The sequence below is a fragment of the Culicoides brevitarsis genome, chromosome 1, assembly GCF_036172545.1.
Source record: "Culicoides brevitarsis isolate CSIRO-B50_1 chromosome 1, AGI_CSIRO_Cbre_v1, whole genome shotgun sequence".
NCBI classification, from domain to species: domain Eukaryota; kingdom Metazoa; phylum Arthropoda; class Insecta; order Diptera; family Ceratopogonidae; genus Culicoides; species Culicoides brevitarsis.
Genome location: NC_087085.1, coordinates 42093561 through 42116384, shown reverse-complemented (window position 1 = coordinate 42116384; position 22824 = coordinate 42093561). Strand labels below are relative to the sequence as shown.

Here is a 22824-nt window from a genome sequence, read left to right as displayed (position 1 = left end):
TTTAAAGCCTTTTATTTTTAAATTTTATTTTTTTTATTTTAAAAAATTTGTATTTTTAAATTTTTTTATTAATATTAATTTTGACGTTTTTTTTTAATTAAAATATTATTTTTTTATTTTTTCACTTTTTTTAAATTTTTTTATTCACTTTTGAATTTTTTTAAATCTTATTATTTTCCTTTATCTCCAATTTTTTTAAAATAATTTTATTTTTATCAAAAATTTTTTTCTTCTTTCAATAAGAAAAAATTTCAATACAAAAGCTACAAAAACTGATAAAAAAAAGTTCTCGGTGCACGGAAGCAGAAGAAGAGAGCTCATCAATCGACCGTAACTAAACGACAACTAAACAAGGGTATGCATCGGTATTTGCCATTAAACTTCTACTGCTATTCGAAGCACTTTTAATGCTTTTTACAAAAATTCCTTCCATTTGTCAGTCAATCAGAATTGTTATCGCATACAAAAATTTTTTTATATTTTTTTTTCTGTTGCATGAAAATTGTTACGTAGTCACGGTTACTTAAAATTTTGTTTATATTCCTGTTGTTGTGTATTTTTGTTGTTTTATTTTTCCTTTGACATGTATTTTTATTACATTTTGATAAACAAAACACAAAGGCAAAGTTTTCTTGTTTGAATGGCAGCCAACGGAAAAAATGCGGGCGTATGAAAAAAAATGAAAAGTAAAGTTCAATCGCCGAATTTTCAATTTTTTTTATAAGAAAAAAATTAAATTAATTTTATTTTAGTAAAAAATTTATTAATTTAATTTTTTTTTTAATTTTAAAAATAAAATAATAAAAAAATATTTATTTTTTAAAAAATTAAATTTAAAAATTATTTTAAAAAATAATTCAAAAGTTTAAAAATTTAATTTTAAAAAAATTTAAAAATCGCTATTTAGCTAATTCAAAAAAAAATATTTTTTTTAATATAATTAATTAACAAAATTTTAAAAAATAATTTTTTTATAATTAATTATTTAATTTTTTTAAAATTAAAAATTTAAATAAATAAATAAATTAATTTTAAATTAATTAATTTAAATTTTTAAAATAATAATTTAATATAAATTTTTTTAAAATTAAAAATTGATATTTATTTTATATATTTGTTTTTTATTTAAAATTAAATTTATTATAAATAATTATTTATTTATTTTAATTTTTAACATATAAAAAATTAATTAATTTTTTAATAAAATCTAAATTAATTATTAAAATAATAAAAAAAAAATAATTTCAAATAAATCTCCTTTAAATCCGAAAAATTAAATTTATTTAAATAAAAGGGTAGCAAACAACCCATAATCCATTCTAACTTGCGTGAAATACTGTCAGGAGGTCAAAAAGTGTCAGTGAACTTGTCTGTTAGCTTTGAACTACTCGCTTTTTGTTTATATTTTAAATTTATTTTGCACATACAACATGCCTTGCTTGCATTCTGACACCGTGAAAATGTATTTTATGCGTCGCACTACACAAAATTGTGCAAGAATGAATGAAAAACGCTTTATTTTTGGCGTATAAATAGTTTTTTGTTTGAAACCACAGTGTCTATGGCGACTCATTTCACCCAGTTTTCTCGTTGTTGCATTATTTTTTTTTGATTTTTTTCGGGAAAACAAACTTGGCCTTTGTTTGGATGAAAAAATTCGCATGAAACACAAGGCGTTTCCATAATTTCTTTTAAAAATTGCAAATTATTCAAAGCGACACGCCTGTGCCAGTCACTAAATGCATTCAAATTTAATCATTTTAACAGCTGAGCTTATCTAAATTGCTAAAGAGATGTCTGATACCGAAGTTCGATCGATAAATTTATGCATCAAGGACAAAATCGTGTGGCTTGGCTTCCTTTAAATCGCATGTTACGGAACTTTATGAAGATTTTTCAACACCAACGGATAAGATAGTTCAAGGTAAGCTATTATTTGATTAGAAATTGGCGCCATTTTTCCCATTTCGTGTCAAAATCTAATAATAAATTCAATTAAAAAGTGAAATTACACGAAAAAATCACGTGTTTCGGTCGAAAGATGACCTCCAACCTTTTTTGACAGGTGCACTAAATTACATTTTCAAAGGAAAAGTAAGAATGGAAAACAAGAAAATAATCCAGTGAGTCATTTCCGCAGCTGTTTGTCGCCAACAATGCATTCGCCGTGCAGAATTTTTCCATATTTGAAAGAATGTTAGAAGATATATTTTTAAATTTAATTAAAATTCTCAAGTATACATGAAACAGACTGTGAAATTGCGTTATTTTTTATGACAATGTGACTTTTTTTTACTGTTTGTTTGTTTTTTTTTTCTAAATAAAAATATGTAAAGAAAATAGAATAAATCAGTAGGAGAGTTGTCGGTTGTCTGTCATTTGGTCTCTTCGTTCGTGAAATATGTTGAACGGTAATCCCTTTTGTGGGAAATGAGTGATGTGAGATTTATTTTAGAAGAATTTACAAGGTAAGATAGATTATTTTTTGTTAAAAATTTTAATTTTTTTAGAATTTAATTTTTTTTTCTAAGAGAAATATTTATTTTTTTAAATTTCTTTTTAAAATAAAAAAAATAAAAATTCTTAAAAAAATATTAAATAAATAATTATTACTGTGAAATTTTTTTTTAATTAATTTTTTTTGAATTCCTATTTTTTTTAAAGTTTTTTATGAATTTTTTTTTAACAAATTAAGGTATGTAAAGGTTAAAAAATTAAAATTTTAAATTAAATTTTTAAAAAAATATTTATATATTTTTTTTTTATTAGGATTAAATAATTTTTTTATTGAAAAAAAAATAATATTAAAAAAATTACTTTTTTTATTTTTTTGCACCTTAATTAATTAATTTAATATAAAATAAAAAAAATAATTTTATTAAAAATAATAATTTTTTGTCTTATAAAATATAAATAATTATTTTAAAAAAATCTTTAGGTAATTAATTTAATTTAATTTTATAAATAAATTTTATATTGAAATTCAATAATTTTATTTTTTTTTCAATTTTTCTTATGAATTTATTAATATGTTGGGATTGATGAATGAATAAATAAATAAAAAAAAATTTGTTTAGGAAAAATAATTATTTTTTTTATTTTAAATATTTATTTAGAAAAAAAAATCTTATAATATTAAATTAAAAATATTTTAATAATTTTTTTTTAAATAAATAAAATACAAAAAAAAAATTTTTTACAAAAAAAAATAATTTTTTTTTAAAAATATTCTTTCATCACGGCCCTCATCACATTCACTTCTATTTTTGTTTACAGTCACATACAAATATTAATAATTATCTTTTGCTCTAATTTTTCTTCATTTTAATGCACTCTTCATCATTTCATGCACATGCCACAATTCTGTCGTCTACGCTAAGTACGTAATCATGACTTTTTAACCAAACAGATGCACTGATCTGTTATAAATTTTCTTTTTTAAAAAAACATAAATAAACAAATGTCTTCCGTTAAAAAATCTCTGTTTGATAATTTGTGGCATTAACCGAGCTCAGCACGTCTCACTGATACTTTATCGCGCAACCCAAATATTTTAATGCATTTTGTCGGTTAAAGAGTAATTACTCTCTTTCTCGATTACTTTTCAATGCACTGCGCCGCGTATCCGAGAAAATATGTAAAAAATAAAAATAATTATAAATAAAATTTTCTTCGCACGTTCTTTTCCGATTAACGCTCCGACTTGAACTAACACGAAAAAAGCCAGGGAAGAAGATGTTTTGGGTAAAAATTTATCGCGTTGCACACACAAACGAACATTCATTCATGTAACATGCATTTTGTAGACTATAATAATAAATATATATATATATAGGTCTCTAATATATCCAATAACGAGTGGAGTAGAATAGAATAGAATTTTACTTACATTCAACAACTATCATCATTTTTGCCACTATTACGTCGAATGTGTGTAGGAACTTCCTCTTTTTTTGCATAAATATGTGATTATGAGGAGACAAGAATTTGAGGCCGAACGTTTTATAGTTGATTTATTCAGAAATTTTGGGGGGAAATTGTTAGAGGAAAGTGTTAAGACAAAGTTTTATTTCGACGGAGTGAGAAGGAATTTGAGGAATTTTTATGAAAATTATGATGATGATCCTTTCAAATACCTACCGAGTTTTTTATTTAATTTTTTTCTTGCATTTTTTTATTTTCTGCTCTTATTAAATTTTTTCCATCTTTTCATAATTTTTACATTTTTTTTTATTTTAATGAATTTTCTAACAATTTAAAAAAAAAATTTTTTTTTCTTACCTTTTTTCTTTATTTAAGTTAAAAAAAAAATATTTTTTTTAATTTTTTTTTAATAAATTTCTTACAATTTTTTTTTGTAATTGTAAAAAAAATAATAAATAATTTTATTTGCGAAGATATCTTAAAATGGCTCCTGTACATCGAAAACGCAAAATTTAGAAAAAGTCCAAAACAAAAGTTGTTTCTAATGTCAAAACCTTCAATTTGAGACGGAGAACCGTGGTCTAGCTTAATTTTGAAAAATCTGTACATGAGCCCTCATAATAAGAGGATTTTGGCAGAAAATTTTTTTTCATCAATTTTTTCGCTAACATCTTTAAATGGCTCCTGTACATCGAAAACGCAAAATTTAGAAAAAGTACAAAACAAAAGTTGTTTCTAATGTTAAAACCTTCAATTTGAGACGGAGAACGGTAATATAGCTTAATTTTCAAAAATCTGTACATGAGCCCTCATAATAAGAGGATTTTGACTTAAATTTTTTTTGATCAATTTTTTCGCTAACATCTTTAAATGGCTCCTGTACATCGAAAACGCAAAATTTAGAAAAAGTCCAAAACAAAAGTTGTTTCTAATGTTAAAACCTTCAATTTGAGATGGAGAACGGTGATCTACAAAAGTTGAAAAAATTTTGAAAAATCGGTACATGAGCCCTCATAATAAGAGGATTTTGACTTAAATTTTTTTTCATCAATTTTTTCGCTAACATCTTTAAATGGCTCCTGTACATCGAAAACGCAAAATTTAGAAAAAGTACAAAACAAAAGTTGTTTCTAATGTTAAAACCTTCAATTTGAGATGGAGAACGGTGATCTACAAAAGTTGAAAAAATTTTGAAAAATCGGTACATGAGCCCTCATAATAAGAGGATTTTGACTTAAATTTTTTTTGATCAATTTTTTCGCTAACATCTTTAAATGGCTCCTGTACATCGAAAACGCAAAATTTAGAAAAAGTCCAAAACAAAAGTTGTTTCTAATGTCAAAACCTTCAATTTGAGACGGAGAACCGTGTTCAAGCTCAATTTTCTAAAATCGGTATGTGAGCCCTCATAATAAGAGGATTTTGACTTAAATTTTTTTTAATCAATTTTTTTCGCTAACATCTTTAAATGGCTCCTGTACATCGAAAACGCAAAATTTAGAAAAAGTACAAAACAAAAGTTGTTTCTAATGTTAAAACCTTCAATTTGAGACGGAGAACGGTGATCTAACTCAATTTTCAAAAATCTGTACATGAGCCCTCATAATAAGAGGATTTTGACTTAAATTTTTTTTGATCAATTTTTTTCGCTAACATCTTTAAATGGCTCCTGTACATCGAAAACGCAAAATTTAGAAAAAGTCCAAAACAAAAGTTGTTTCTAATGTCAAAACCTTCAATTTGAGACGGAGAACCGTGATAGCTTAATTTTCAAAAATCTGTACATGAGCCCTCATAATAAGAGGATTTTGACTTAATTTTTTTTTAATCAATTTTTTCGCTAACATCTTTAAATGGCTCCTGTACATCGAAAACGCAAAATTTAGAAAAATTCCAAAACAAAAGTTGTTTCTAATGTTAAAACCTTCAATTTGAGACGGAGAACCGTGATCTAGCTTAATTTTGAAAAATCGGTATGTTAGCCCTCATAATAAGAGGATTTTGACTTAAATTTTTTTTGATCAATTTTTTCGCTAACATCTTTAAATGGCTCCTGTACATCGAAAACGCAAAATTTAGAAAAAGTCCAAAACAAAAGTTGTTTCTAATGTTAAAACCTTTATTTTGAGATGGAGAACCGTGATCTAGCTTAATTTTGAAAAATCTGTATGTGAGCCCTCATAATAAGAGGATTTTGACTTAAATTTTTTTTGATCAATTTTTTCGCTAACATCTTTAAATGGCTCCTGTACATCGAAAACGCAAAATTTAGAAAAAGTCCAAAACAAAAGTTGTTTCTAATGTCAAAACCTTCAATTTGAGACGGAGAACCGTGATCTAGCTTAATTTTGAAAAATCGGTATGTTAGCCCTCATAATAAGAGGATTTTGACTTAAATTTTTTTTGATCAATTTTTTCGCTAACATCTTTAAATGGCTCCTGTACATCGAAAACGCAAAATTTAGAAAAAGTCCAAAACAAAAGTTGTTTCTAATGTTAAAACCTTCAATTTGAGACGGAGAACCGTGATATAGCTTAATTTTGAAAAATCCCTCATAATAAGAGGATTTTGACTTAAATTTTTTTTAATCAATTTTTTCGCTAACATCTTTAAATGGCTCCTGTACATCGAAAACGCAAAATTTAGTCCAAAACAAAAGTTGTTTCTAATGTTAAAACCTTCAATGTATGAGCCCTCATAATAAGAGGATTTTGACTTAAATTTTTTTTGATCAATTTTTTCGCTAACATCTTTAAATGGCTCCTGTACATCGAAAACGCAAAATTTAGAAAAAATCCAAAACAAAAGTTGTTTCTAATGTCAAAACCTTCAATTTGAGACGGAGAACCGTGATCTAGCTTAATTTTGAAAAATCGGTATGTTAGCCCTCATAATAAGAGGATTTTGACTTAAATTTTTTTTGATCAATTTTTTCGCTAACATCTTTAAATGGCTCCTGTACATCGAAAACGCAAAATTTAGAAAAAATCCAAAACAAAAGTTGTTTCTAATGTTAAAACCTTCAATTTGAGACGGAGAACCGTGATCTTGCTTAATTTTGAAAAATCTGTATGTGAGCCCTCATAATAAGAGGATTTTGACTTAAATTTTTTTTGATCAATTTTTTCGCTAACATCTTTAAATGGCTCCTGTACATCGAAAACGCAAAATTTAGAAAAAATCCAAAACAAAAGTTGTTTCTAATGTCAAAACCTTCAATTTGAGACGGAGAACCGTGATCTAGCTTAATTTTGAAAAATCGGTATGTGAGCCCTCATAATAAGAGGATTTTGACTTAAATTTTTTTTGATCAATTTTTTCGCTAACATCTTTAAATGGCTCCTGTACATCGAAAACGCAAAATTTAGAAAAAATCCAAAACAAAAGTTGTTTCTAATGTCAAAACCTTCAATTTGAGACGGAGAACCGTGATCTAGCTTAATTTTGAAAAATCGGTATGTGAGCCCTCATAATAAGAGGATTTTGACTTAAATTTTTTTTGATCAATTTTTTCGCTAACATCTTTAAATGGCTCCTGTACATCGAAAACGCAAAATTTAGAAAAAATCCAAAACAAAAGTTGTTTCTAATGTTAAAACCTTCAATTTGAGACGGAGAACCGTGATCTAGCTTAATTTTGAAAAATCGGTATGTGAGCCCTCATAATAAGAGGATTTTGACTTAAATTTTTTTTGATCAATTTTTTCCGCTAACATCTTTAAATGGCTCCTGTACATCGAAAACGCAAAATTTAGAAAAAGTCCAAAACAAAAGTTGTTTCTAACATCAAAACCTTCATTTTGAGACGGAGAACGGTAATCTAGCTTAATTTTGAAAAATCGGTATGTGAGCCCTCATAATAAGAGGATTTTGATAAATTTGGCTCCTGTTCGAAAACGCAGAAAAAGTCCAAAACAAAAATTTGGCTCCTGTACATCGAAAACGCAAAAAGAAAAAGTCCAAAACAAAAGTTGTTTTTGTTAAAACCTTCAATTTGAGACGGAGAACCGTGATCTAGCTTAATTTTGAAAAATCGGTATGTTAGCCCTCATAATAAGAGGATTTTTTTTCATCAATTTTTTTTGCTAACATCTTTAAATGGCTCCTGTACATCGAAAACGCAAAATTTAGAAAAAGTCCAAAACAAAAGTTGTTTCTAATGTTAAAACCTTCAATTTGAGACGGAGAAACTAGCTTAATTTTGAAAAATCGGTATGTCCAAAACAAAACAAAATTTGAGACGGAGAACGGTAATGTAGATGCTAACATCTTTAAAAGGCTCCTGTACATCGAAAACGCAAAATTTAGAAAAAGTCCAAAACAAAAGTTGTTTCTAATGTTAAAACCTTCATTTTGAGACGGAGAACGGTAATATAGCTAAATTTTTAAAAATTTATAAGTGAACCCTCATAATAAGAGGATTTTGACTTAAATTTTTTTTGATCAATTTTTTTCGCTAACATCTTTAAATGGCTCCTGTACATCGAAAACGCAAAATTTAGAAAAAGTCCAAAACAAAAGTTGTTTCTAATGTCAAAACCTTCAATTTGAGCTGGAAAACCGTGATCTAGCTTAGTTTTGAAAAATCGGTATGTGAGCCCTCATAATAAGAGGATTTTGACTTAAATTTTTTTTAATCAATTTTTTTCGCTAACATCTTTAAATGGCTCCTGTACATCGAAAACGCAAAATTTAGAAAAAGTCCAAAACAAAAGTTGTTTCTAATGTTAAAACCTTCAATTTGAGACGGAGAACCGTGATCTAGCTTAATTTTGAAAAATCGGTATGTGAGCCCTCATAATAAGAGGATTTTGACTTAAATTTTTTTTTTGCTAACATCTTTAAATGGCTCCTGTACATCGAAAACGCAAAATTTAGAAAAAGTCCAAAACAAAAGTTGTTTCTAATGTCAAAACCTTCAATTTGAGACGGAGAACCGTGATCTAGCTTAATTTTGAAAAATCGGTATGTGAGCCCTCATAATAAGAGGATTTTGACAAAAAATTTTTTTTGAGACGGAGAACCGTGATCAATTTTTTTCGCTAACATCTTTAAATGGCGCCTGTACATCGGAAACGCAAAATTTAGAAAAAGTCCAAAACAAAAGTTGTTTCTAATGTTAAAACCTTCATTTTGAGACGGAGAACCGTGATCTAGCTTAATTTTCAAAAATCTGTACATGAGCCCTCATAATAAGAGGATTTTGACTTAAATTTTTTTTAATCAATTTTTTTCGCTAACATCTTTAAATGGCTCCTGTACATCGAAAACGCAAAATTTAGAAAAAGTCCAAAACAAAAGTTGTTTCTAATGTCAAAACCTTCAATTTGAGACGGTGAACGGGGATGTAGCTCAAATTTCAAAAATCGGTTATTTTTTTTTTTTTGATCAATTTTTTAATATTTTATAATTTTTTAAAATGATGAATTCATCTATAGAATTCTAAAAAAAAATGAAAAAAAAATTAAAAACATATTTTTGGTTCGTTTGAAAAAAATAATTAAATAAAAATAAAAAATAATTAGAAAAAAAAATTAAATTAAATTAATTAAAAATGAATTTAAAATTAATTTTTTTTTCAATATTTTAAAAATTTTTAAATAATATAATTAATCTTTAGGGTTTTAAAAAATATGGAAAAATACTTCAGGAAAATTTAAATGAACACACGGTAAATATGAGTGTATAATATAGTTTTATTACATTTTAATAGATTTACATATTTGCCAAAAATATACATAAAGAATTTTTTTATGTAAAAAATATATTCGTATTTTCAACATTTTTCATTTTTTTTTTGTAATTTTTAAATAAAATAATAATAATAGTTAAAGTGTTTTGTGTGGATAAATATTCGCAATGTACATCTAAGAATTAAAACAATTTTTGTGTGAAGTTTTATAGAAAAAAAGGCTTCTCTGTGATAATTTGCTTCATTTGCTCGCCCTGATGAGATGCGGTTCCAAATTCAAGACTTGCCGCATAATTGATTGCATCACATATTCGCTCGAACACACGGAGCAATAACTTTTGCCGGGTTTCGTGAGTGCTTGCACCAAATGCAAATCCGTTTCGCATGTGATTATCATGTAACTTCCGGGCATTTGGAGATTCGCATCTTGAATCCGCGCATTCGATCTTCGTGTTTTCTCCACTTTTCCGCCGCACAGCTCGATCCATCTCGTCAAATCTTTGATTGCGGGAAAGACTTTTGGCGTAACGTAAAAAGTTTTTCCCTCGAAAAGCGTTTTGCGAAGCGGCGATTGGAGAACTTTTTGAATGTCACATTTGTATTCCGCTTCGAAATCGGGATCTGTAAGCGGATAATTCTCTAAAGGCAGGAAATAACCTTCTTTGGCACTTTCGACGAGCCATTTGGAAGAGACGATATGTTGACAAACGCACAATCCGTAAAGAAATTTGCTTGAACGCTTCACGCGAGTCATCACAAGGACAGTTGCTTCTGCAGAATCAGTTACGAGTTGACCTCCAAGCACCCTAAAATACGTAAAAAACTAGTTTTAGTAATTTTGAAGGGAGAAAAATGAAAATTGAGGGAACTCACGTTACAGCTCTTGATAATCCATCGACGTTATCAACGTTGGAGAACATGACTTTAGGGACTTTGTCAGGATCAGGCATTTTTGTGCAGTTAATTTCTTCGGGAATTTGTTCCAAAGGCGGCAGTGTTCGTGGTTTTTTGTTCAAATTTGGCGGCGGTTCTGTTGCACATCGTTTTAAGCGTTCTGCGTGTTCTTGTGTCAAACTTATTGCTTGTTTCCATGCATCTGAGAAAAAAAATTCGATTAAAAAATGTATATAATAAAAAAAATAAATAAATCAATTATTTTTAATTAAAATTTAATTTTTTTAAAAAACTAAAATTATTTAAAAAAAAAATTAAATCAAATATAAAAAAAAATTTCAAAGTTTTCATATTTTTTATTAATTCTTTCTTCCTTAAAACAAAAATAATTAAAAAATATAAAAATTAATTTATTTATTTTTTTTCCGAAAATTTAAAAAAAAATGAAGTGAAATGTTTAACAATTTTTAAAAATTTATATTTTTTGAATTTTATAAAAAAAATATTTTTGAAAAAGAAACGAAATTCAAGAAAAAAATAATTAAATTAAAAATTAAAGTAAAAAAGAAAATAATTCAAGACAACGAAAAAGAAAAAAAATTAAAATAAAATTTTAAATTAAATAAAGCAGAAAAATACATTTTTTATAAAAAAAAGAAATAAAAAATTAAAGAAAAAATTAAATTAAATTAAATATTTTGAAAGTTAATTTTAATTTTTTTTTTAATATTTAAAAATTTTTAAGAATTAAATTAATGAGATGTATAAAAAATTTTGTTATTAAAATTTTAAATTTTTTTAAATTGAATTTTTAATTAAATTTTAATCAAGTATTTAAATAAATTATTTTTTTTAATTTAATTTTTTTTAAACAAAAATATATTAGGTATAATATATTTTAAAAAATTTTTTTAATTACATTATTTTTTTAAAATTTAAGTTTTTTTCAATAATTTTTTTTAAATTAATTTTTTTAAATAATTACATAATTTAAATTTTTAATGAATTGTAAAATTATGTTTAAAAAATAATTTGCATAAAAAACTTACTCATAATTTGCGTAACCAAAGCAAAATCAATCCTAAACGGCGACTGCAGATTATATTGTTGATATTTCGTGTGATCATGTTGCGACATCAAGCTCAAATTCCCGAGTAAAATATCACTTAACCAAATCGCATTCACCATTGGCGTTCCCCATTCCTTCGCCTTCTTATACTTTTTACTCTCCGTATTGATTCGCTTGCAAATCAACACTGAATTGTGTCGCGAAAAGTATTCCGTGAGTTTCGCCCCTGACTCGATCACCATTTGCTTAATTCGATCTCTCTCTTCTCCCTCGAAACCCGTAATTGACATAATCTGCTTCGTACAAGGCTTTTGCACTCCAAACGTTGGCGGCGAAGGTAAATGCAATGCTTGCCACGGCGGTTGAAAAATCTTACTTCCAATCACGTCACTTAACCAAAAAGCTGTTACACATCTTTTCCCATCGCGAATCGCTTGCATTACGACGCCATGTCGTTGTGTGCGACAAAGAACGTGAGTAACGCGCCCGCTGTAACATTCCTCGACAGTTCCGCCGTATTTTTTGATGAGTTCTTTCCAATCCGGCAGATCTTTGGCATTTGTCTCGTCGTACTCGACAATATGAAAAATGCATCCCAGCAGGAAAAGATCCGCGGGAAGTTTCAAATTTGGATTGTGTCCGAAATATTGAGGTCTTTGGATGGCAACGCGATTCGGGGAAAACATCGCAGCTTTAATCCCGGATGGCGACTGGGGGATCACGATGGGACTTTGAGGCATTTGCGATGGCGGTTGTTGTCCTCCCGCGGCATTTGTGATATTCGACAAGGTTCGACGCTGTTGCTGCGTTTGCTGCTGCTGTTGCTGTAACGCGAGAAGCTCTTGCGGAGTACGTGGTTGAACAACTTGATTCATGTTCGCATTGTGCTGTGCCGTCATAAGGCGTAAAGTGCCTGCGGCGGATTGTTCTTCCTTGCCCAAACGATTCGAAAGCATATTCGCCAATGCAGTTTTTGCATTATTTGGCAGCGCATTTGGATCTTGGATGATAATTTGTTGCTGGGCGTTCGCTGGATCATCAGGAAATCCAGGTCCGCGTGGCGAAACGGGAGTTCCGGGCGTTTTTTGACCGTCGCGTTGCATTTGCAATCGTTGATATTGCTGACGTTGCATCTGGATTTGCTGTTGATTTGTCGAATTTGGGTCAATTTGAAACTGAGGTTGTCCTGAAGGGGCTTGACCTGCAATTGGAGTCAATCCGGGAGCTGTTTGCCTCACCAAAATCGGTTGTCGCTGCTGAATCCATTGCATTTGCTGTTGTTGATTCAATCCGGGAGGGATTTGCCCGCGAATCAGTATTTGTTGAGTACCCGGACGAGGTCCTTGTGTCGCTAACATTCCCTGAGGCATCCCCTGAGGTCGCATCATCATCCTCTGCTTTTGCTGTAATTGCACCAAATACTCTTGTCTCTTAATTGGATCCATTTTTTGTAGCTGGGCATGCGTTTGCGGGTCTAATTGAATTAAATGCCTTTGCACGGGGGGACGAGCGCCGCGAATAAATTGCTGTTGACCTTGAACTTGAATTTGTTGCCCGCCCGGCGAATTGATAACTTGTTGATGCACTTGCGCCTGTTGATTTACGGGACTTTGGGGAGTCCATTGCCCGGTTTGTTGCTGTTGCTGCTGCTGCTGCTGCGGCGAAACATTCATCTGCATTTGTCCCATAGGTTGTTGCCCCATTTGTGATTGCTGCGAATTCGGCATTTGCTGTGATGGCGACGTATTTTGCTGAATAATCATCGTTCCGCCTTGCGATCCGGGCTTCATGTGTTGAATTTGTTGCTTTTGAATGTTGATGTTACCCTGTCCTTGGATGATATTTTGCTGAATTATCTTCGCTTGGGGGTTCAGAGGTTGTGACGTGATGATTTGCTGACCCGATGGAAGCGACGTAATGATGCGCGTTTGTTGAATATTGTATGCTTGTTGATTTACGAGGATTTGCTGTTGCCCAGGTTTGGCTTGTTGACTTCCGGGAACCATTCCGATGGGTCTTTGATGGATTACTTGTTGCATTGGCTGGACAAATTGTTGATTTTGTTGTCCCTGCTGCTGGTTTGGAAGCATTCCAGGACGAATTTGCATCTGAGTTTGACCTCGAATGATGGTTTGACCTTGATTCGTCATGAATTGCTGCTGTTGCGATGCTTGTGATTGCAAAACTTGTCCATCTTGGGTGATTTGTTGTTGTTGAATTTGCATATTTTGCACATTTCCGTCGCTCGATTGGATCATAACGCTTCCCTGAGGGTTTTGTTGATCCGGAGTCGCTTGAGTTTTGAATACGTACATGTTGCCGCCCTGTTTTTGCGTTTGTCCTTGTTGATTTTGAACGATTTGATTGAATTGCTGCTGTGAAATTTGCGTGACATTGACATTTTGGGGGATTATGTTGCTTCCTTGACGTTGCTGGATTATTTGATTGCCTTGGACCGTCACTTGTTGCTGTTGAATGATGACATTTTGCGATGTTTGAGACGTTTGTGGGGCATTTATTTGCTGTACCTGAGAGTTTTGAGGAGGATTTTGCTGAATTTGTTGCTGATTCGTTTGAGGTTGTTGCGAAATTTGGGTATTTTGGGTCGAAATTTGATTTTGAACAGCATTAGGTTCAGTAGATGGAGCTTGATTTGCGTTTTGAGAGACATTTTGTTGATTGACATTCGCTACAGCGCCCGCACTGGTTGTCGGAACTTCCGTTTTTGCGATGCTTTCTTCGAAATCGAGTCCAATGATGCTCGATAACGATTGACTGTCGTCTACTTGTTGCTTTTGTTGGATTATCGGGGTTGGTTGCTTCACAATTTTGACATTTTGTGTCGTCGGAGCAACCAAAAGTCGCGGATGAAACGTTTCCGGATTCAATAAAGTTTTATTTTTCACACTTTCCGTTATCCAATCGGGAGTTATGACAGTTACTTTCACTCTCCCAAGCTCCAAAGCCTTTTTATAAGCCGCTCCTTGCGCCGCGCCGCAAATTAAATGCGTCGTTTTGTTATCAAAGACCTTCTGAACTTTTCCCCCGTAAAAGGTTAGCAGCCCATACAAGTTTTTTCTGTCAGTCAAATCGAGTTGCGACATGGAAAAGACAAATCTATTGAATAATCCATTACTCGAGCTCCCAATTGTCGGCAAATAAGGACGAACAACAGCAAGTTTTCCAATTTTCGCGGATGCAATGACCCAATCTTCGTTCACGGATGGCTTCCCGTACAAATCTATCGCTTCCGAAATGTGAGTCTCGTCGTAGTTTTTGCCACAAATGACGTGTGTGATGTAGTCTACCATGAATTTGGCGATTGTTGCGCCGCCCGTCGTGAGCAACGATTCAACCTACAAAGAAAAAATGATAATTTTATTCATTATCACTCCGGGTTTGTTTACACGAAAAAGGTGAGAGGAGATTTTTTACCTTTGGATCGAGCGTTCCCGACACATAGCATTTTACGCTCTTGAATAAGTCGCTGCTGATCTGGAGGTTCTCGAGATTTAGCGTATTTTCAGACATTTTAGTCACTAATTTACAGCTAAAATTCACATAAATTTAAAGTTTTTAGCATCGTCGTGCAAGTTTGATGGAGATTACTGTCTTTCGTCAAATAAAACACACGAAATTTTTTGATTTTAGGACGTTACAAGTTTTGTTTTTGTTTAATTTTGGTAAACTTTAAATTTTTTTAATAAGCTTGAAATTGATCAAAAGTTATGGAAAATGCCTTTGGATGTCTTTTGGATGGTTCTCAAGCTTGAAAGTTGAAAAATAAAAAATACGTAAAAAAATACGTAATTTTTACGTAAAAAATACGTAATTTTCATTTTGAGAGCCCATTTGATATTTTTAAGCTTGAAATTGAACAAAAGTTATGAAAAATGCCTTTGGATGTCTTTTGGATGGTTCTCAAGCTTGAAAATTGAAAAATAAAAAATACGTAAAAATTACGTAAAAAATACGTAATTTTCATCTTGAGAGCCCATTTGATGGTTTTTAAGCTTGAAATTGAACAAAAGTTATGAAAAATGCCTTTGGATGTCTTTTGGATGGTTCTCAAGCTTGAAAATTGAAAAATAAAAATTACGGAAAAAATACGTAATTTTTACGTAAAAAATACGTAATTTTCAAGCTTTGAACAAAAGTTATGAAAAATGCCCTTTTGGATGGTTCTCAAGCTTAAAAGTTGAAAAATAAAAATTACGGAAAAAATACGTAATTTTTACGTAAAAAATACGTAATTTTCATTTTGAGAGCCCATTTGATGGTTTTTAAGCTTGAAATTGAACAAAAGTTATGAAAAATGCCTTTGGATGTCTTTTGGATGGTTCTCAAGCTTGAAAATTGAAAATAAAAAATACGTAATTTTCATTTTGAGAGCCCATTTGATGGTTTTTAAGCTTGAAATTGAACAAAAGTTATGAAAAATGCCTTTGGATGTCTTTTGGATGGTTCTCAAGCTTGAAAATTGAAAAATAAAAATTACGGAAAAAATACGTAATTTTTACGTAAAAAATACGTAATTTTCATTTTGAAAGCGTATTTGATGGTTTTTAAGCTTGAAATTGAACAAAAGTTATGAAAAATGCCTTTGGATGTCTTTTGGATGGTTCTCAAGCTTGAAAATTGAAAAATAAAAATTACGGAAAAAATACGTAATTTTCATCTTGAGAGCCCATTTGATGGTTTTTTTCATTTTGAAAGCCCATTTGATGGTTTTTAAGCTTGAAATTGTTCATAAATTTGATTTTCAAAATTTTTGAACAAAAAAATTTTATTCGTAACGCCCTAACGTGGTTTATTTTCTTCCAAAAACCTCCAAACTGAATTAGCGTGAAGAAAATTGCCGCTCTTCAAGTAAACAAAAATTTGCCTCGAAATCCTCAGAGCAATAAATTCATGTTTTAACGAGATTTTACATCAAATTCCTCGCAAAATGAGCAACCAACAGTATGTCACAGAAATTCCGAGTTCCTTGAAGCAATTGGCTCGACTTGTAGTGCGAGGCTTTCACACTATCGAGGATGCTCTAATAATCGACATGCTCGTGAGAAATCCTTGTATGAAGGTAAATTCCTATTTTTTGTTAAATTTTTCGATATTTAATGAAATTTTTTGTAGGAAGACGATCTTTGTGAATTGTTAAAATTCGAACGAAAGATGCTTCGTGCGAAAATCGCGACTTTACGCAACGACAAGTTCATTCAAATCCGCTTGAAAATGGAAACCGGCCCGGATGGCAAAGCGGCAAAGGTCAATTATTATTTTATTAATTACAAAACGTTCGTTAATGTCGTGAAATACAAGTTGGATCTCATGCGAAAGCGAATGGAAACGGAGGAACGTGATGCCACAAGTCGCGCAAGTTTCAAATGCACGGAATGTCTGAAGACTTTTACGGATTTAGAGGCAGATCAGTTATTTAACCCCATGACGGGTGACTTTCGATGCACATATTGCGGCGCCGACGTCGAAGAAGACAGCTCAGCGATGCCAAAGAAGGATTCGCGTCAAATGTTGGCAAAATTCAATGAACAGATGCAACCGCTGTACGATTTGCTGCAACAAGTTGAGGATATTAAGCTTGCGCCGGAGTTATTGGAGCCCGAACCAACGGATTTGGACACAATTCGGGGCATCACGAAGCAAGACAAAGATCGAACTGTCGAAACGGGTCAATGGTCGGGCGAACAAACGCGCTCCGGAGGTCTTATTACGGAAGATACGCGCGTCGATGTCAGCATTGGCGAGGTTGAAGACCAAAATAAGGATGCTGTGAAGAAAGATCGCCCAATTTGGATGACCGAAAGTACGGTAATCACGAATACGGAGAACGACGAAGACGAGTTGGAACGCGCTGCGAAGAATTCTCAAAGCACAATCACGACGAACAAGGGCAAGAAGGACAATGTCGATATCATGTCAGTTCTATTGGCGAACGAAAAGAACCACAAAAAGAATCCCATGGGAAATTCCGATAAAAATGACTCCAGCTCCGATTCTGACGGCGAAAATCCCGATGAAATCGATATTGAGCAAGTTCCTGATATGCAAGACAGCGACGACGAAGACCATAATGTGCCCAAAGTGATGATCGGCAAGGAGTTGTACCCCATTGATGAGATCGACGACACGCTAATTGCTCAAATGACGCCGCAAGAAAAGGAAGTCTACATTCAGGTGTATCAAGATCATTTTAGTTTGATGTACGAATAAAGTTAAATTTTCTCTAAACTTTTATTTTTGCGTGACTCGAGAGGAGGTTCACAGTAAATTTATGTACATTCTAAGATTTTTTTAGCGGTATAAGTGATCGGCATGGATATTTGAGGCAATTTCACTTTCCCATTTATCACCGTTGGTTAACAATTTTTCCTTGTTGTACATCAACTCCTCGTGAGTCTCTGTGGAAAACTCGAAGTTGGGACCTTCGACGATGGCGTCGACGGGACAAGCTTCCTGAAATTATAGAGAAAAAAAATAAAAATTTATGATTTTTAATAAAATTTAATTAATTTGTAAATAAAATAAAAAAAAATCAAAATTAAATTAAAATAAAATTAATTAATTAAAATTTGTTAAAATAAATTTTATAAAAAATAAAAAAATTCTTTTTTTGAAATTTAATTTTTTTACTTTAAATTTTTAATGTAATTTTTTTAAAAAATTAAATAAATTAAAAAAAAAATTTGAAAAGATAAATTTAAATTTCAACTAACTTTTAAGTTAAATTTTTGGAAATATTAAAAATAAATTTTTTTTAAAGAATTTTTTAAAAATAAATAAAATTTCTCGAATTATAAAATATTTGCAGAAAAAAAATTTAATAAAAATTAAATTTTAAGTAAAATTTGAAAATTTTATTATTTTTGAAATAAAAAATTAAAAAAAAAATAATTGAAAATTTTTTAAAAAATAAAATATGAAGAGAAAAATATTAAAAATTTTAATTAAATTATTCAAATATTTAAAAAATACGAGTAAAAAAAATAATTTTTTAAATTATAAAAAAATTAAACAAAATTCTTATAAAATTTGAATAAATTTTCATAAGAACTTTTTTTTAAATCATTAAAATAATTTTAAGTATTTTTTAAAAAATTATAAAAATTCAAATGCAAAAATTATTCTTTTAAAATTAAAAAAAAAATGTAATAAAATTTTAAAAAAATTGCAAACAATTTCACACGAAAAAAAAAAATTAAATTATATACTATTTTTTTTTAATTAAAAAATCAAATACAATTTTAGAAAAATTTTAAATTAATTTGTTGAATAATTATTTTAAAAAAATAATTTTAAAAAATTAATTTTTTTAATGAAAAATTAAAAAATTATTTTTTTTAATGAAAAATAAAAAAAAATCTCAAAACTCACTTGACAAAATCCGCAATAAATGCATTTTGTCATATCGATATCGTATCTGGTTGTTCGTCGACTGCCATCAGCGCGCTCCTCAGCCTCAATCGTAATTGCTTGTGCGGGACAAATAGCTTCGCACAACTTGCAAGCGATACAACGTTCCTCGCCGCTCGGATATCTGCGCAACGCATGTTCGCCACGGAAACGAGGACTCAAAGGTCCCTTCTCGAAAGGATAATTAATTGTTGCGGGTTCCTTGAAGATGTGACCCAAAGTAATTGCCATGCCACGGCACAATTCCGTGAGGAAAATCGTTTCTGCTGCTCTCTCCGTGATGCTGTTCCAATCCATGGGTTTCTCTTTGTCGTTGACGTAAACGAATCCCTGCTTCGGATCCGGCATCGCGCTCATGAGACGCATTTGTGCTGCGGGACGAGCAAATTTAACACCTAAAAACAATAATAAAGAAGGTGTTACATCACAAACCAATACAAAATGATAAAAGCTTGAATTTCGAAGGAGAATTGATGAAATCATCGAATAATGAGATTTTTATTTAAAGACTTTTTTGAATTTTCGTTCTTACCATTTTTCGCAAGGGAAAATAGCTTCAAGGCGCTCATTTTGACCCTTTTTTAATCTGGAAAAATAAAGAAAATCGCGATTGATCAAATTTTGACAGTTGACGGAGCCCTGTGCACACGAGATTAATTTCTGTCAATCCCAATATGCAGAAAAAATTTCCGCCGACGTACCCTGTATACACGTGCAGTCTGTTTAACTGCCATTGCCGGTTATTTTTTTGTCAATTTGTGATGATTTCTTTATTAATTTTTGATAATTTTTACTTTAAACATTGGTTTTAATGACAAATTATGCGAACGTTTGATAATTTTTTGATAAATTTGTTGCTAAATTGATAAATTGAGGTTACGTTTCTTACGTTGGAAATTTTTATGGCATGGTTTCAGTGCCGTTCACAGAGAGGAGTTTTAAAAAAGAGCCCTAAATTGATTAAAATTTGTATTTTCAAAGGTTTTTCGAAAAATGTACAATTTTTGTTCTATAAATATTTTATTTTCATAAATTTATTTCTCCTTTTCTTTTTCAGATTTTGATGGAAATCATCTTCAGAATGAATATTTATTTAATTTTAGCTTTGAAATCCATCAAAAATGAATCGAAACTTGACGTGAGAAAAAAACAACGGTTTTTGCTCCTCATATGAAAAAATCGTTGTTTTTTTGTTTCATTAAAAATCGAGCAGATATGCATGGAAATCATCTTCAGAATGAATATTTATTTAATTTTAGCTTTGAAATCCATCAAAATGGGTTGAAACTTGATGTGAGAAAAAAACAACGGTTTTAGCTCCTCATATGAAAAAATCGTTGTTTTTTTGTTTCATTAAAAATCGAGCAGATATGCATGGAAATCATCTTCAGAATGAATATTTATTTAATTTTAGCTTTGAAATCCATCAAAAATGGGTTGAAACTTGACGTGAGAAAAAAACAACGGTTTTTGCTCCTCATATGAAAAAATCGTTGTTTTTTTGTTTCATTAAAAATCGAGCAGATATGCATGGAAATCATCTTCAGAATGAATATTTATTTAATTTTAGCTTTGAAATCCATCAAAATGGGTTGAAACTTGATGTGAGAAAAAAACAACGGTTTTAGCTCCTCATATGAAAAAATCGTTGTTTTTTTGTTTCATTAAAAATCGAGCAGATATGCATGGAAATCATCTTCAGAATGAATATTTATTTAATTTTAGCTTTGAAATCCATCAAAAAGAAAAAAACAACGGTTTTAGCTCCTCATATGAAAAAATCGTTGTTTTTTTGTTTCATTAAAAATGAATATTTATTTAAAATGAGAAAAAAACAACGGTTTTAGCTCCTCATATGAAAAAATCGTTGTTTTTTTGTTTCATTAAAAATCGAGCAGATATGCATGGAAATCATCTTCAGAATGAATATTTATTTAATTTTAGCTTTGAAATCCATCAAAATGGGTTGAAACTTGATGTGAGAAAAAAACAACGGTTTTAGCTCCTCATATGAAAAAATCGTTGTTTTTTTGTTTCATTAAAAATCGAGCAGATATGCATGGAAATCATCTTCAGAATGAATATTTATTTAATTTTAGCTTTGAAATCCATCAAAATTTGAAATCCATCATATGAAAAAATGTTGGTTGACAGATATGCATGGAAATCATCTTCAGAATGAATATTTATTTAATTTTAGCTTTGAAATCCATCAAAATGGGTTGAAACTTGACTTAAGAAAAAAACAACGGTTTTAGCTCCTCATATGAAAAAATCGTTGTTTTTTTGTTTCATTAAAAATCGAGCAGATATGCATGGAAATCATCTTCAGAATGAATATTTATTTAATTTTAGCTTTGAAATCCATCAAAAATGGGTTGAAACTTGATGTGAGAAAAAAACAACGGTTTTAGCTCCTCATATGAAAAAATCGTTGTTTTTTTGTTTCATTAAAAATCGAGCAGATATGCATGGAAATCATCTTCAGAATGAATATTTATTTAATTTTAGCTTTGAAATCCATCAAAAATGGGTTGAAACTTGACGTGAGAAAAAAACAACGGTTTTAGCTCCTCATATGAAAAAATCGTTGTTTTTTTGTTTCATTAAAAATCGAGCAGATATGCATGGAAATCATCTTCAGAATGAATATTTATTTAATTTTAGCTTTGAAATCCATCAAAAATGGGTTGAAACTTGACTTGAGAAAAAACAACGGTTTTAGCTCCTCATATAAAAAAATCGTTGTTTTTTTTGTTTCATTAAAAATCGAGCAGATATGCATGGAAATCATCTTCAGAATGAATATTTATTCAATTTTAGCTTTGAAATCCATCAAAAGTTGGTTGAAACTTGACGTTAGAAAAAAACAACGGTTTTTGCTCCTCATATGAAAAAATCGTTGTTTTTTTGTTTCATTAAAAATCGAGCAGATATGCATGGAAATCATCTTCAGAATGAATATTTATTTAATTTTAGCTTTGAAATCCATCAAAATGGGTTGAAACTTGACTTAAGAAAAAAACAACGGTTTTTGCTCCTCATATGAAAAAATCGTTGTTTTTTTGTTTCATTAAAAATCGAGCAGATATGCATGGAAATCATCTTCAGAATGAATATTTATTTAATTTTAGCTTTGAAATCCATCAAAAATGGGTTGAAACTTGATTGCTCCTCATAGAAAAAAACAATCCTTTTGAAAAAATCGTTGTTTTTTTGTTTCATTAAAAATCGAGCAGATATGCATGGAAATCATCTTCAGAATGAATATTTATTTAATTTTAGCTTTGAAATGCATCAAAAATTTGAAACTTGAAGTTTTAGCTTTGAAATCCATCAAAAATCTTGACTTAAAAAGAAAAAACAACGGTTTTTGCTCCTCATATGAAAAAATCGTTGTTTTTTTGTTTCATTAAAAATCGAGCAGATATGCATGGAAATCATCTTCAGAATGAATATTTATTTAATTTTAGCTTTGAAATCCATCAAAAATGGGTTGAAACTTTGAGAAAAAAACAACGGTTTTTGCTCCTCATATGAAAAAATCGTTGTTTTTTTGTTTCATTAAAAATCGAGCAGATATGCATGGAAATCATCTTTAGAATGAATATTTATTCAATTTTTCAGCTTTGAAAAAAAGTTTTTGAAGAAATTAAATTAAACTAATTTAGGCCGCTCCAAATGGATATATTTGACAAAATACTTATTATATATTTTAAAATTGATATTAATATTTTATTTTTTTTAATTAATAATTTTTGCTTCCAATTATATCTAATTATGAAACATTTTTTTTTTAAATTGTATTTTCAGAAA

The 22824-nt window shown here is 30.0% G+C and overlaps 3 protein-coding genes across 3 annotated transcripts; 1 reads left to right on the top strand and 2 right to left on the bottom strand.

Moving 5' to 3' along the window:
• Positions 1 to 9614: 9614 nt before the first annotated feature.
• On the bottom strand, positions 9615 to 15132 carry LOC134827862 (PAX-interacting protein 1). Its single transcript, XM_063840716.1, has 4 exons — positions 15016 to 15132; positions 11561 to 14936; positions 10491 to 10713; positions 9615 to 10423 (listed from the first exon to the last, which is right to left on the bottom strand). Exons 1-4 carry the CDS (start codon positions 15109 to 15111, stop codon positions 9859 to 9861), a joined length of 4260 nt encoding a protein of 1419 aa, XP_063696786.1. The 5' UTR covers positions 15112 to 15132; the 3' UTR covers positions 9615 to 9858.
• A 1307-nt stretch (positions 15133 to 16439) lies between these two features.
• Positions 16440 to 17811, top strand: LOC134831926 (general transcription factor IIE subunit 1). The gene is made up of 2 exons (XM_063845769.1): positions 16440 to 16660; positions 16714 to 17811. Exons 1-2 carry the CDS (start codon positions 16529 to 16531, stop codon positions 17806 to 17808), a joined length of 1227 nt encoding a protein of 408 aa, XP_063701839.1. The 5' UTR covers positions 16440 to 16528; the 3' UTR covers positions 17809 to 17811.
• LOC134831937 (NADH-ubiquinone oxidoreductase subunit 8) lies at positions 17811 to 19671 on the bottom strand. The gene is made up of 3 exons (XM_063845779.1): positions 19541 to 19671; positions 18970 to 19403; positions 17811 to 18051 (listed from the first exon to the last, which is right to left on the bottom strand). The coding sequence occupies exons 1-3, from the start codon at positions 19575 to 19577 to the stop codon at positions 17890 to 17892; spliced, it is 633 nt and encodes a 210-aa protein (XP_063701849.1). The 5' UTR covers positions 19578 to 19671; the 3' UTR covers positions 17811 to 17889.
• Positions 19672 to 22824: the final 3153 nt, after the last annotated feature.

Excerpts from the sequence above, each read along its gene's own strand:
- LOC134827862 (XM_063840716.1), bottom strand. The coding sequence starts at position 15,111 with ATGTCTGAAAATACGCTAAATCTCGAGAACCTCCAGATCAGCAGCGAC. Across the intron at positions 10,714-11,560 it reads TTTGGTTACGCAAATTATGA|ATGCATGGAAACAAGCAATA; the intron begins GTAAGTTTTTTA and ends TTTTTTTCTCAG. Across the intron at positions 10,424-10,490 it reads GGATTATCAAGAGCTGTAAC|GGTGCTTGGAGGTCAACTCG; the intron begins GTGAGTTCCCTC and ends TACGTATTTTAG.
- LOC134831926 (XM_063845769.1), top strand. The coding sequence starts at position 16,529 with ATGAGCAACCAACAGTATGTCACAGAAATTCCGAGTTCCTTGAAGCAA. Across the intron at positions 16,661-16,713 it reads TGAGAAATCCTTGTATGAAG|GAAGACGATCTTTGTGAATT; the intron begins GTAAATTCCTAT and ends AATTTTTTGTAG.
- LOC134831937 (XM_063845779.1), bottom strand. The coding sequence starts at position 19,577 with ATGAGCGCCTTGAAGCTATTTTCCCTTGCGAAAAATG. Across the intron at positions 19,404-19,540 it reads ATTTTCCCTTGCGAAAAATG|GTGTTAAATTTGCTCGTCCC; the intron begins GTAAGAACGAAA and ends TATTGTTTTTAG. Across the intron at positions 18,052-18,969 it reads TTTATTGCGGATTTTGTCAA|GAAGCTTGTCCCGTCGACGC; the intron begins GTGAGTTTTGAG and ends CTATAATTTCAG.